Source organism: Limulus polyphemus, unplaced genomic scaffold (genome assembly GCF_000517525.1).
Source record: "Limulus polyphemus unplaced genomic scaffold, Limulus_polyphemus-2.1.2 Scaffold3325, whole genome shotgun sequence".
NCBI lineage: Eukaryota > Metazoa > Arthropoda > Merostomata > Xiphosura > Limulidae > Limulus > Limulus polyphemus.
The window spans coordinates 21,344-37,277 of record NW_013668935.1 but is presented as its reverse complement, the minus strand read 5'-3'; the positions used below and the strand labels follow the sequence as shown (position 1 = coordinate 37,277).

The 15,934-nt window shown below is 34.7% G+C and overlaps 1 protein-coding gene across 2 annotated transcripts in view; it reads right to left on the bottom strand.

Annotated features, from left to right (window-relative positions):
* The window catches only part of LOC106469148, a 93,323-nt gene that overhangs the window by 58,210 nt on the left and 19,179 nt on the right, over window positions 1-15,934 (bottom strand). For both annotated transcript variants that reach the window (XM_022397577.1, XM_013929613.2), the window contains exon 3: window positions 7,961-8,204. In XM_022397577.1, coding sequence (XP_022253285.1) covers window positions 7,961-8,204 — 244 coding nt within the window. The remainder of the gene's footprint in view (window positions 1-7,960; window positions 8,205-15,934) is intronic.

The window sequence follows — 15,934 nt, the reverse complement described above, 5'->3', positions numbered from 1 at the left end:
TAACAAAACCAAAATTTTATATCCCTAAATCAATTAAATGCTGAGATATGGGTCACCAAAGTTTGATCTTGACCTATGACCTTACTCTCTTCAAATACCTCTATCTCAGGTCCTATGGAAGTTAGAATAAAAAGTAAATAAAAAAAAACATTTATAGTTCCTTTAATGTTCTATCAGATATATTTGGGTACAAAATACTGTAAAATACCAAAAAATTTTTTAATGAAAATTAGCCTTTGACCTTTAATATTATATTTAATCCAAAATCACTGAAAATTTGGAAGTGGGCACTTGAATATTTTATAACATATAATATATTGAATTATTGTTAATTTCAATTCCAAGAAAACTAGCTACAAAGACAAGAACTAAACATTAACCCAGTAAGTAATATAGTTAGTTTAATATAACATTCTTACTTACAATGATTAGAATACATTGATTCATCAGTAGGTTACCCTAGTTGTTAGTGACATTTTCAGCTGTAATCCTAAACAATGTCTCATGAGGTATGGCTAGCTTAAGAAAGTGAGTCCTAAATCCCTATATTAAATAGTGCTGAGCAACTATCACTTTTGGTAGTATTCTAATTAGGTCATTTTTAGAAAAAAAGGCATGAAAACAATGAAACAAAAAATAATAGATGACTTAGAGTCCATTAACTTAAACAATATCAGATGTTATACAAAAAATAATAGTAATCTGAAATCAAGCTTTGTTTATTATAAAAATAAAAGTAATTTGTTATTCTGCATCATTCGCTTCTACAAAAATCTTTATACAAAACATTGTACGTGTGGTCCCAAAGTGGGTCTTCAGACTAACAACACTACAATCCAAGGTTCAATTCCCCGTAGAGATAGAGGGTAGAAAGCCAAATGTTTAGCTTTGGGCCAAAAGCCAACAACATACGTATATGTGTGTCTGTAAGTATATATTTCAATGATCAATCACCTTTTATTACTAATTGACAGTATTACCATATTTCCAAGAAACCCCACCATATTACTAACTGACAGTATTACCACATTAAGCTGTGTGATACATATTCTTGAAGTTGTATTCCAATCTATTCACAGCTACCTCAGACTTACATATCCCAGAGAGTGGCCTCACAGTTCTTATCCAAAGAAATAAATTAACCTGATTCATTTCTGGTAATAAAGATAACCAAAAACAAGAATACCATTCAAAGGTCCCATATCTTGTACCCTTATTTCACATTTATTATTTTTAGTACACATTTCTACATTGATAAGAAGGCAAATGTTTGTTTTATTTTCATTTATTAGCCCTGTAGATAAGATGTTGATCAGAGCAATATCTTCAAGTTCTTCTCTGTTAGTGAACCCACAAATGGTGCTCAGCATTTATGTACAAATCAAATCAAAATGTAGGTATTAAATAATGATACAAATTCAATATCAATGTATATTTTAATAATCTAAATCTAACTGAAATTTCAGTTAATTGCTCAGCACCAATACTAAAAATAAGTATTACAACAGAAATATTTAATAATATTAAAAAAAAATTGTATAACATCCTGATCAAAACTGTTATTTAAAGTAACATTACAGAAAGGATAGAATGTAACTCACAAAACACATAAAAACTAGTTGATTGCTTCATGCACTATCACCAGTTCCTTGACAATAGCAAAAGAAAACTTTGTAATATTCCCTGTTATAAATTAAAGCCCACTAAAACAGTGAAACGAGTAGCATGACAGCTGTGATAAATAACTACAAGATGTATTCCTGTTTAACTATAGACTCAGGTAGTAGAGTAGTATAGAAAAACATTAATGTTTAAGAAGGTACAAGATAACAAATTAAATGAAAAAACAAAATCATACAATACATAATAAAAAAAACACAAAATGTGAAACTGCAAGTTTGCATGTATTTCTGCGTGGACCCAACAAACCTTTATGCCAAATTTGGTGAAGATCCGTCAACAAAGGGCAAAGTAGTAGTGAAAATGCAAAAATGCCCATAAAAACCACAAAATGCAAAACTGAAAATTTGTATGTATTTCTCCATGGACCCAAAAACCTTCATGCCAAATTTGGTGAAGATCCACTAACAGGGGGGCAAAGTAGTGGTAAAAAATGCAAAATGCAAATTTTCCATGTACCCCCCCCCCTCTCCCCCCATATGAACCTCCATACTAATTCTGGTGAAGAATCATTCACACCCTGCAAAGTAGTTAAATGGACATACAACAATATTTATACAGGTATAGAGTAATGATATCATATAGCAACAGTACAGTAAACACCTTGACAATATATATGCATCTTATCAAGTACCAGCATTAAGGTAAAAACCATGGCATTATGTGTACATTCAAACAATTGACCTGTAGCAAGAGCACAGTAAAACCTTGACACCATGTGTATGTCAATCAAACAGTTATTAGATAGCAAAAGTACAAAAAAAACCCTGACATTATGTGAGCATCCATCCATAGAAACAGTGTGGGAAGTATACTGGATTTATAGCTATCAACACCTTGGTGTGGAAATATAGTGTACGAAGTACTGGGTTTATAGTTATCAATACATCTTGGTCTGGAGATACAGGGTAGGAAGTACTGGATTTAGAATTGTTAACACACCTTGGTCTGGAGGTATAGTGTAGGAAGTATTGGGTTTATAATTATTAATACCTTAGTCTGGAGATGCAGTGTAGGAAGTACTGGATTTCAAATTATTAACACACTTTGGTTTGGAGATATAGTGCAGGAAGTATTGGATTTACAGTTATTAATGATGAGAATATTGCTGTCAAAAAAAAAACATATTAAAAACTCTTGAACACGAGTCCTAAATCTTTTAACTTGTTTACAAGAATAAATCAAATTTATGTAAGAAAAGATAGTAATTTGTATCAAAGTTTTGACTAAAATTAGTGAGTTTTGAATTTTTCTTTATCAAAATCTGGAAAATAAAGGAAAGAAAGAGAATACTTTGAACATGAATTAAAAATTCAAAATAATAAGCACAAAACTTCCATGACTTATAGCGAAAAAAAAAAGGACATGTCTGAATCACATGCAATACCTAGGAAAGAACGAGTTTTTGATATATAGAATATACTCAAGTAAGAGTACTGCACATAGAGACTGAGTCACCATCACCTGTTGCCCTTTTACTGGTGGAGGAATATAGTCTCATGCCGATTTTATCAAAGAGTGGGACAGTACATGTTAATAAGTGAAGGGGTGGAAGCTCCATTAAAAGCTTGGCACACGCACAAGTATCTTTTTGGCAATGGTGCACGGTAACAGCTTTTAGTTCTGTAGAGAGGTGAGTAGCATCTATGATGTACTAGTTTCCTATTTGTCAGGCCCAAAAAGTTGATAATTTTGATACATAATTTTTAAGCTGAAATACTATTAATTAGTGAAATGGAATATACACACAGGAATTATCTAAACAAGTTTTTCAAATTACATGTTAAATAAAAGAGCCAGACCAGACTGATTAAGTAGTTTTCCAAATAAGTATTCATTCCAGCACTCAAGTTAAAAAGTTAACAAGGGGAACTCCTCAAATCTACTCACAGTTGCATATTCTAATAATCATGTTTTTGACAGTCAGTTTCAGTTTTTTTCTCTCGGTTAACAAGGTATTGCTCTCTATTCCCCCTCATTTTCAGTACTGATCAATACTAATTAACAGACATATTACATGAGCTTAGCAGCCTCAGCAGTTGTTCTAAGCTATATATCTTGAACAGGGTCAAGTAGGGTGGATATAGTCAGGAAAAACATATGTTATGTTTTCCTAATAAATTTAATTCACATTGATGAGGAACCCACTTCAAATAAATATATGTACATAATAGAGACAGCTGATTAGTTATCTCAGGTAAAGCAACATTATATACAATTTTTTGTAGTTTTACATGATTTCAAAATATACAGTGTTTTTAAAATGTAAAAATGTATGATCACACTATAAGCAATCTTTATAAGAATACTGATTTTAGATAATTTATCAAAAAATATTCATCTACAGGGTTTCATCAATTAAATTAAAACCATTTCTGAACCATAAACAAAACTAATTACTTTAATAAAACAATCATTCATAATTGCCTAAGTCTTGTTTTTGCATCTTATATCCTGCTACCTTTCTTCAAAGCTTTCTTTCCAAAACATAATTACCTCTGCTACCACTTATAGCTATTACTCAACCTCCAGGATTTCTTCTTTGCCCATCTCAGCATTAGTCTGATATTTTTCTCACTTGCTCCAGTCTTTTATACCCTACTCAATTGTCCTTGGCAATAATTGTCTTGTGATACTATCCACCTTCGTCAATGTGCCCTCTATCCTGGTACTGTATATAAGCACCTCATTCAAATAACTTTAACACTTTTTCTCGACAAAGCATCACTAACGGGTTTCCCAGTATTAAGATCATTCGGAGATACTTTGAACATTATCGTGTTATCATAACAATAATGATAATGTTTTTCTTTCTTCCGATTGGCAAGCTGATTATGATATGGATTCCCAGATTAATATTTCTGGCATGGATGCCAACTGGGTATCTCCTCTCCCACCTCTGATATCTAGTATTGCACAACCATCGGGAGGAGTCACTCTCGGTTGAGACTGTCAGTGATCTTATTCATATATTTGAACTGCAGTGGTATTCTGTGGGGCTCTGAGGCTTTGCTTGAGGACAATCCTCAACATATTGGAGAGACTTTAGATTAACTTTTTCCTGTGCATTCCTTTTAGTCTGTTGGATTTTCAGAACCCCTGTGGGTCAATGATAAGTTTGTGGACTCTCAGCACTGCGGTCTGGAATTCAATTCCCTACAGTGGACATGGCTGATGGCCTGCAAGTGCTTTGCTCTAACAAAACAACTTTAAATGACCTATGAAAAATGAAAAGGAGGCCACTTTGAGATCAACTGCCTTTGATTTGTTTTTCTTCTGTTGGTTCTTCGAGCATGTGATGTTTTGGGCTTTTTGCTGGTTTCTTTCAAGCCTGCAACTTAATTGATGGCTGAAAGGTCTGGGAGCAAATTTTTTTTCTCCATACATGGAAATTGTGGTTCATGCTGGAAGGTTTACTTATCAGTTACGTGAAGGGACAGCCATGCCTCATCCGACACATTGTCAGAACTTCATGATTTCGTCTACCACCACTAGGTGGAGGCATTTTTCCGATTCTCAAATGATATTGAAGTTTGTAGTTCACCTATAGTGGTCTATGTCCCCTGATGGGACAGAGTAAGTCTACAGACATACAATTCAACTTTAACATTTAGTTTCTTTTTACTTCACTTTGTTATAAGGCTTTCAGGATCACCAGTTTCATTGAGTATGAGCTGGATCCAGTGTTAGCATGCACGTTGATTCAATTTTCAGCTTCTACATTCCTCCCAGTGGTTGTTGGAATCTCAGATTTCATTGGCTCCTACAGGAATGTCATAATTCCACCCTTATTCGTGAGTACCTATACCCAACATCAGCTCCTCAGTTCATTGGTACTCAGAATAGATTCTGTCTATATTCAAGGTATCCACTGCTTAGCTGGATTGCCAGCAGCATCAGTGATTATTATATACCTTCAGGAGCTGTGGGGGCTCGGTTTCAAGAATTTCTGAAGATGTGTTAACCTTAGCCATCAGTCCAGAAGCTCTGCTGATTCTTTGGTCGCAATTGATTGTTCAGTGCATATCTTCCCCACTATTATCCAACCAACCTGTAGGGTTTCCGTCTCCTGCAGTTCATCGGGATTTGGAACTTAGTTCTAGGGGTTATCTGAGTCTGGATGGTTTTGGAGTAGTGAGAGAGTTGGGCTAGTTCTTCAGAGTTTTTATTCCTGTTAGTTGTTGGGCCTATGAAGACTGGAGGTTGGTGTCCAGTCATCAATATTCCTTGTCTATATCAATGCCTAGATTCTACAAGGTTCACAAGTTAATCATTCCTCAATCGTTGTTGATTTTTTTACTGGGATTGTAGATGTCGAACTTGGTTGTAATCTGCTCTTATCTGCATTTTGCCTTAGCGGTAGAGTCCCACCATTATTGGCATTTGTGGTGCACAAGAGTCAGGTACTGCAGTTCCAGGTTCTTTCCTTCAGTCTCGCCTAGGCTTAACATGGGTTCTGCTGTATTGTATGAGTTTTCTTGTCCCTTCATTCCATCGTACTGTGCACACACCATTCCATGGATGACTGGTTACTGCTGGCAACATCTCATCAATTGTCAGACCATCGCATCCTGATTGTACTTTCAGATACAACCCAGGCAGGCTTCTCTTTCGGGACTGCAACATCTATTCTTGCTCCATTTCAATTTGTCATCAGTCTGGGTAATTTTTAATTTTTATCTCTTCTCTTGGTCAGGCTCAGTTGTCTCCTATCCTGCTCAATGCTATCAAATAGGATGCTACACTCTTACTCACCTCTTCTCCCACTGCATGGAAGGTTCTTTCCCTTATGGGAATGTGGGCATCAGTAAAATCCTCCGTGCCTTTGGAACAAGAACACAAGTGATCCGTTTATTGGTCTTTAAGCAACCAGGGATCGTACACATCTATTTCCCGGTTTCCCCTGTTTCCTTAGTCAGGATCATTCTTCGATCTCAAGGGGTTAAGTCTGGATGCTACTACAATTTGAGTTCCTCTACTGCTACCTTGTCCAGAGTTCCATTCTCTTCATGAATGCCTTGCTTCAAGAATGGAGCACATATACCAACAGTCAGGAATTCCAGAGTCTATGCATAGACGATAAGGATTCCATACACAATGTTTTCATCATTTTTGCTCCTCAACAGGCAAGGTCTCATAGTCTGGGCTTCTTAAGGGGTAAATCATCAGGCTTCACCATGGTGTCTTATGTTTCTCATTAAAAAGGCATGTGATCTAGGGCTCCTTATTTCAAATTTTGGACTTATCACACTTCTAGCTTGCCATCTTCCACAGGTGATGCCTGTGGTAGAATGTCCATTGTTTCAATCCAAACAGATTCTCCCGACAGAATAGATGTTGCATCGTAAGGTTGTCCACTTCGATGTTGCTTACTTTCTTCTCTTGATTCCAGTGGTTCAGAACACATCACTCTATGGTTACAGGTTGGGATCCAATCAAAAGTATAACTATATATAACATTGCGGTCCAATTACCCAAGCTACCAATGTGGGATATAGGGACCAAGACCCTTAATTCCAACCCCCAGTAGTGGAACCTTGGCTTTCTGTTTGGGACTGGCCTATAGCGATGATAACTATGTACAATTCCATCCTTGATAAAGGAACTAAGTTCAGGGTGAAAAGCATACCTATTCTGGATGTAGTGTGGTTCTCCCAATCTTATCTTGGTACACCCATGATCTATGTAAACACTTTCTGTATGGATAAAGCCCTCACAGACCCCTCCACCTAGATACTAGCTAAGAGTGACAGTAGAGGTATGTTTTTTCTGGAAGTTAACATTTTCCTAAATTGAAAATATATTTTCAATAATACTTACTTCCACTGACACTCTCCTACCCATTCCTCCCTACTAAGAGCCGGGGTTATTTTAGAGACTGGGATGGTATCAGTCTCAAAAAAGTGATAAAATTATCTGAATGAGGTGCTTATATACAGTATCATGATAGAGGTCACATTGACATAGGTGGAGAGTATCACAAGACAATTACTGTAAAGGTCAGTTGAGTGGGGTATAAAAGACTGGAGCAAGCAAGAAAACTATCAGACTAATGCTTAGATGGGCACAGAAGAAACCCTGACAATCGAGTAATAGCTATAAGTGTCAGTGGAGGCAAGTATTACTGGAAATATATTTTCAATTTCGGAAAATGTTAACTTTTGTATTTTAATGCTGGACCTCTGACACAATAAATTAATAAAGGTGTAATAACTGGATATAACTAACTAAACACCATAATTAGAATAGAACACAAAATTATCTTTAGGTTCAACCACACCTTCTTGTAAAGGTTTCTCTATGTTCAATGTTACTTCCTTCCTCTTCAAATGGGTGGCAACCTTGTGTTATGATGTTTTCTTCATCCGGATCCTGTCCTGCAGATCCTAGTGGTACCGACTTCAGGTCATGTTGTGATGATATAGACAGATTTACAAAATTACCCGTGGATAAACTACATGAAGTTTCCACATGGGAATTTGACAGAATTGCTGGTTTTGGTGGTAATGGTGGTTTGGGTTTATCTAGAAAATAAAAAGAAATACAGAGTAATTGTCCAACCAATAGCTAATATGGAAAATACGTTGGTGTATCTTATTTCTGTATCTTAGTAGCTATATATTTATATGTAAAACATACTTTATTTTACTGACTTCACATTTGGAAATTACTTTGCAGTGACCCTATTACTTTGAAAAAAATCTATAAACACAGAACCTTCAAAAAAACACTGAAGCAAAAACAGATACGAAACACATTACATACATCCATATAGCATACTCTACATTTAAAAATTATCCTATCCACAGATAACACACACATTACATACATCCATATAGCATACTCTCCATTTAAAAATTCCTATCCACAGATAAACAGATAACAAACACATTACATACATCCATATAGCATACTCTCCATTTATAAATTATCCTATCCACAGATAAACTGATAACAAACACATTACACACATCCATATAGCATACTCTCCATTTAAAAATTATCCTTTCCACAGATAAACTGATAACAAACACATTACACACATCCATATAGCATACTCTCCATTTAAAAATTATCCTTTCCACAGATAAATAGATAACAAACACATTACATACATCCATATAGCATACTCTCCATTTAAAAATTATCCTATCCACAGATAAACAGATAACAAACACATTACATAATCCATATAGCATACTCTACATTTATAAATCATCCTATCCACAAATAAAGAGATAACACATTACATACATCCATATAGCATACTCTCCATTTATAAATTATCCTATCCACAGATAAAAAAAAAAAGATTAGATATTTATTGTTATGGTCTTTTTTGTCTTTTTGAGATTAAATTTTATTGCCAAAAATAATAATCTCTACATTGTGTAGCTTTGTGCTTAACTTCAAATCAAACAAACTCTTATCAGTTTTGTATTAAGTACATCTAACTTAGTAGTGGTTTGGTGGTTAAGGTGCTCAACTCACAATGTGAAGGTCCTGGGTTTGAATCTTGTCACTAAACCTGTTTACCCATTTAACCATGGGGGAATTATAACATCGTGTTCAATCCTGTTATTCAATTAGAATAACCCAGAACTGGCAATGGTAGGTTGACAAATTTCCTTTCATTAAGTCTATAATTTTTAAATTATGGATGGCTAGTGCAGACAAACTAACAAACAAGTGATTGTAATACTTTTAAATTAAAAATTCTATTATGTTATTTCCAAAGATAAGTAAAGGAGAATATAAATACCAAAATGTACTTAGAGATGATACAGTTTAACTAAACATCAAACCTTAAAAACTTAAGCTTAATATATTTTTCGTTTTAATCATTTGTGTAAATACCATAATTTTATATTCCTTTAAAAAACACCATATCAGGTGTATACGATGCCATCTGTTAAGTGCTCTTTACATGATAGAAACAAAAAATAGACAAACACCTATACACAGCAATTTTGTTCTAAATTTAAAGTTTAATTAAGCTACATACTGGAATAAAAAACTGAGCAATACTTCACAATATGCCTTTGATAAGTCATATCCTTGGTTAATCATTATAATTGATGTACAATGTAATAATCAGAGTAATGGAATAAAATTTTAAGCACCATTAAATACTTTCGTACTTGACTGTATAAAGGAAGAGGCTAGAACAAGTGTTGCAATCATGACAGTGCAAAAATAATCAATAATTTACAAATCAAAAGTACTATATCACTACTGAAGTACCACACCTCTCCCATCTCTCACTCAGGCCTGTCTTCTGACCAAAAAATTAAAATTAACATTAAACCCAATTACGTTTAAACTTGTAATGTGATCCACGACATAAACACCACAAACCCTTTAATTATGAAAATTACAATCATTACAATGATGAAAGTAAATAAAACACTTTTCTTAACATTAAGTTATATCCATTAATAATAAACATTAAACTACACATTATATACATATATTGTTTCTCTTATTTAACAATAATACTAAAATATTAATATTAGGAAAACCATATTAAAAAATAATTGTGTAAGCACATGATTATGTTGACAGCAACTTAAACAACGAGAAACCAACAAATTGAAGTCACTTTGTCCACTTTAAAGAGTGGACAGTTTAACAGAACAAGAAAAATGAAATTAAATTAAAGGCTTTAACAAAAATTACAAATGAACTCAAAACAATAAACTATCTACAAAATTCGTGACAAGAATTAGGGAAAATTATCATTAAACAAAAAACCAAAACATCAGAATTAGAATATAATACATGACATGAATTAGGGAAAATTAATGTTAAACAAAAAACCAAAACTTCAGAATTAAAATAAACTAAAATTCATTACAAGAAAATTAAAGTTCAAACAATTCAAAACTTCATAGTAAATGAAAAAATAAATGAATGAAAATATCTACATCTTGTTAGGTCCTTTTCAGGAGTATTTAAGCATTGCTCCCACTCATCTTAACCTGCTAGCAGACTTCTTTAGGGATGGTGTCATTTTAAGGTTGGCTGCTTCCGACTTCTACAGATCATTCTGGGTCTTCTTCACAGCTTGCTCAGTGTTAACAAGCACAGCCTACAGATTCCACATTGAAGGGGTTACCCTACTCTTCATTTGATCTTCCTTCCTGTTGTATGGGGCCCCATGATTCCATTGTGGTGATCTCCTAACAGTGTTTTCAGCATCAGGATTTGCTCTAACATCAGGCAGAGATCAATCATGTTGTATAGGGCCCATGCTTCCATCGTGGTGACCTCCTAACAGTGTTTTCAGCATCAGGATCTGCTCTAACATCAGGCAACGATCAATCACTTTTGGCAGTTTATCTGGAAGTTCTACTCTATTACTTATTAGTGAAGAGTTTCATCACTAAGAAGGCCTCTCACTCACAAGGTAGCAGAGGTTTATCCACAGGCTTAATGTGTACACACCCACTCACAGAACATGTGTCCAAGGAATTAGAAGACTTCCCAATCCATTCCCCTCTAACTTCCTTGGTTTTCCTTCAACCAGGTACTTCTGGCCATTCTGCCCAATACTGTCCCTATTAAGCAGCTGGAGAGTATGGAATATATGCACCAAATATCCAATTCACTTTCTTCACCTAAAATCTGGTTGTCATTCAGACAGCACTTCGCTAACTGATCAATAACAAACTGAACAATGTAACTTACTAACTGCATCACTGTTTACCTCACTCCCAGTAAAACTCTTTAAATAACATTGAACTGATTAATTAATTCTATCTTTCTCGGTCTGTCATTTTATACTGTATTTGATTATATGAATATTTGATATTCCACAGAGGTTTATATTTTCATGAAACTCGAGACTTCACACAGATATTACATTATGTAAAACACTCCAGAATTTCAAAAACAGTCTGTAACAGTATTCTGTCCTTGTGGTAAATCTTCTCACAGTTAATTTTGTCTGATTTAATAATTATAACACACCAATTCTTAATTTTCTTATGGATCAATAACATAATAGTTGAATGTAATACTAACAACTGTTCTGATGGTCTAACATTATACTAATACAATACTTAACAACTGGTCAGGGGTTTAATATTACACTAATATAATACTTAACAACTAGTTGGAGGTTTAATATTACACTAATATAATACTTAATACCTGATCAGTGGGTTTAATATTACACTAATATAACACTTAACAACTGGTGAGGGGTTTAATATTACACTAATACAAAACTTAACAAGTGGTCAGAGGTTTAATATTACACTAACATAATACTTAACAACTGGTCGGAGGTTTAATATCACACTAACATAATACTTAACAACTGGTCGGAGGCTTAATATTACACTCACATAATATTTAACAACTGGTCGGAGGTTTAATATTACACTAGTGTGATACTTAATAACTGGTCAGGGGGTTAATATTACACTAATATAATACTTTACAACTGGTCAAGGGGTTTAATATTACACTAATATAACACTTAACAACTGGTCGGAGGTTTAATATTACAGTAATATAATATTTAACACTGGTCAGGGGTTTAATATTACACTAATATAATACTTAACAACTGGTCAGAGGTTTAATATTACACTAATATAATATTTAACAACTGATCAGGGGTTTAGTAATACACTAATATAATAATTATCAATTGGTCTGACGTTTAATATTACACTAATATAATATCTAACAACTGGTCAGGGGTTTAGTAATACACTAATATAATAATTATCAACTAGTCTGAGGTTTAATATTACACTAATATAACACTTAACAACTGGTCAGGGGTGTTGATATTGGCCTATGTACTATAATTTAGCTCTTTAGATTTCAAGGTCAGTTAGATGACTACGGTATTTGTAAATCAATCTTCATGCGATGCTGAGTCATAATAAAACTGTGTCCGGTTGAAAGAACTAACTACACGTTAAAATCCATCTATAACTTTAAAAATAATGGTTTCAAAACGATGCACAACTTCGAAAACAAATCAATTCACATAGCACAGCCTTTACCATACAACAAGTGAACGCCATTTACTCTAACACGGCAACTATGCTACCTAGCTTGTAACGTAAAACATTTTAAAGAATCGTTAGGCTAACCTATCAGAGCGTAGCAGTAAAACTACAGAAAAATGCCACATTTCAAAAGTTCACGAGCTTTGTTGATGCAACAGGGAGATACTTCATTTAGTCATACACGTTCAAACAAATGTTTTGGAACGAAAAGCTTATACGTAACAATGGTTTCGCTGCATAAGAATTAGACTTTATGAGAATGAGACTAAGTTTCTCAAAATTTCTGTACATGAAAGAAAATATGTTGCAATTACCAGATTTTACATTGACAACTAAAGATTATCATAATACTGGCGTTACAGAGGGACTAAGTTATTTAATATCGTGGACCCATTACCTTCTAGAGTATTGCCATGGACTATAATTATCCCCGTCTAGAATACTGCCATGGACACAGTAATGTCACAGGTATCTGTCCCCATCTACAGTACTGCCAGGGACACATATTATCCCTATTTAGTACTGTTACGGTTCACTGTCCACATCTAAAGCACTGTCACAGACCACTGTTCCTGTCTACAGAGTATTGTCATGGATCACTCTCCTAGTCTAGAGTATTGTCATGGATAACTCTGCCAGTTTATTGACATGGATCACTCTCCTAGTCTAGACTATTGTCATGGATAACTCTCCCAGTCTAGAGTATTGACATGGATCACTCTCCTAGTCTAGACTATTGTCATGGATAACTCTGCCAGTTTAGAGTATTGTCATGGATCACTCTCCTAGTCTAGACTATTGACATGGATAACTCTGCCAGTTTAGAGTATTGTCATGGATCACTCTCCTAGTCTAGACTATTGTCATGGATCACTCTCCTAGTCTAGACTATTGACAAGGATCACTCTCCCAGTCTAGAGTATTGTCCTGGATCACTCTCCTAGTCTAGAGTATTGTCATGGATCACTCTCCTAGTCTAGAGTATTGTCATGGATCACTCTCCCAGTCTAGATAATTCATGATCCTTCGAGAAACTCCAGCGCGCATGCTCCCAGCGTTGCGTGACTTCCGCTGTCATAAGTTTAAGTTGGTAGGTTAATCAAAATAGTTTGTTTGTTTGGAGGTAAGCACAAAGCTACACAATGGACAATCTATGCTCTGCCCACCACGGGTTTCGAAACCCGGTTTCTAGCGTTGTAAGTCCGCAGACATACAGCTGTGCCACTGGGGGGTGGGGGCAATCCAAATGGATACAATGTGTTTAAATATCGTTATGGGGTATTAAAGATGAAACTCAAAAAATAAATACTTCGCGAAAAGTTGTTGTTTTCTCTTAATGAAAAACCGTAAATTGAAACGATTATGACTAATATGTAACGAGGATTAACAAGGCCATGGAGAAACTACTGAACAACGGATCTATCCATAATTTCAAATAAATGATAAGTTGTTACGGCAAAAATAACAGTTTGCATTTATTATTTTAACTTACAAAGTTTTAAATAAAAAATAAATAAAAGTAAAACTGTCATATATATATATATATATGCATAACCACATATATATAGGTACCATATACAATTATAGTTAATTTGAAAAATATATAAAATTTCTATATAAGTATATTTTTTATGAAGTTTAGTTAACCATAACAGTGACTATTTTGACAAAGTTAAATAAGTCATACTTTTCTGCATAAACTATAACGAACACTCATCGCTTCCTCTTCCTAAGTCATGCATCAGTTCTTCAAACAAACCTTGTCACGTTGCACGGTTACTGGTAGCTGTATCTCGTGGGGCACAGGGATATACAAACTAAATAACTATTATAACATGTACGACGACCGTTAAATCATTGCCTGGAGATGTTGGTACGTAGTTTTAACCAACACTCAATTTTGAAGAAATATATTCATAACATATTAAAAACATAATATTTAGTGCAACTAAACTGTTTCTCGATAAAAATTCTAAATACTGAACTTCTAGGCTGTTAAACGTATCAAAAAGTGTGTAATACTCGGTTTATTTTTTCAAAACTTTGTATCACCATGGTATGCCAGTAGCTGTTAAGCCTAACTTGATGTCACTGTACTTATGATTTCTTTTGTAAACATTTGCATTAAAATTTGAAGTTTACCTCCAAAAACGTTAACTACCTTTTTTAGGGGGGGAGGGGTACTATGCCGGGTCTCTTCTGACCAATTACTGCATAGTCCTTATGCATACTTTATTAAAATAATATTGTATTACCGCACTTTTAAAGAACTGCAATTATAATAAGCTAACGCTGCTAATTCTTGATGGTTCATATTGTTACGTCTCCGTTCGTTAGTTAATTTCCTTAAAAATTATTTGCGAAGAAACTTTACCGATACAAGTCCTTTCTTAAATAAAACTGGTTTATTCTTTCTGAATACAACTTTGCGATACACTTAATTTCAACAATCGCGTTATAACAAACGCTATAATTCACAACGGACGTCTCACGTGCTCAACTCAACAATACTCTGTCTGCAGTTCAATTACACATTGTTCCCGTCGCTTCTTGGCCTGTCTTAAATATACAAGACTACCCCATTTCTAGTAGTCTCCCGACGCTTCATGAACGTTCTAGAAGCGCGTGGCGTGTTACTAGCGTCTTCCTTAGTATTATTCGTCCCGAACAATAGCCACTTACATTAAACCAATAAACAATGAACAATAACTTAATTAAATGTACAGAATTACAAACACAAAATTACAATTCAACAAAGTCTCTTAATTTTACGGGACGTATCTTCTTCCGTACTGGCCCCTGTCTCGTTGGCTTATTCTTCATGTGGGGTTCATCTGCTTCATCAGGAAACGTTCTATCACTGGTAACGGTCACACAAGTGGTAGTAACTTCATCAAGGGCTTCACTGTTTCCCTTCTCAAAACCGAGTCGAGTTTCTTCTTCGACAGTGGCGTTTTCAGGTGACACGTCTTCAGCAGCGTCATTTGTTCCGTTGTTTACTTTATCCCAATTGAGATGTCCTGGAACATGATAACACCAAGCCTGTTGGCATGCACCACCTTTGGCTTACCTCACCAACCACATTTTATCCATAAAGTCACGTCTGAGAGACGATCCACTATGTCATATGGGCCTTTCCATGGAGAAGACAACTTAGGAGACTTCCCTTTGGTCTTCCTGGGATTATACAACCACACCTTGTCTCCTGGTACAAAGCTGACTTC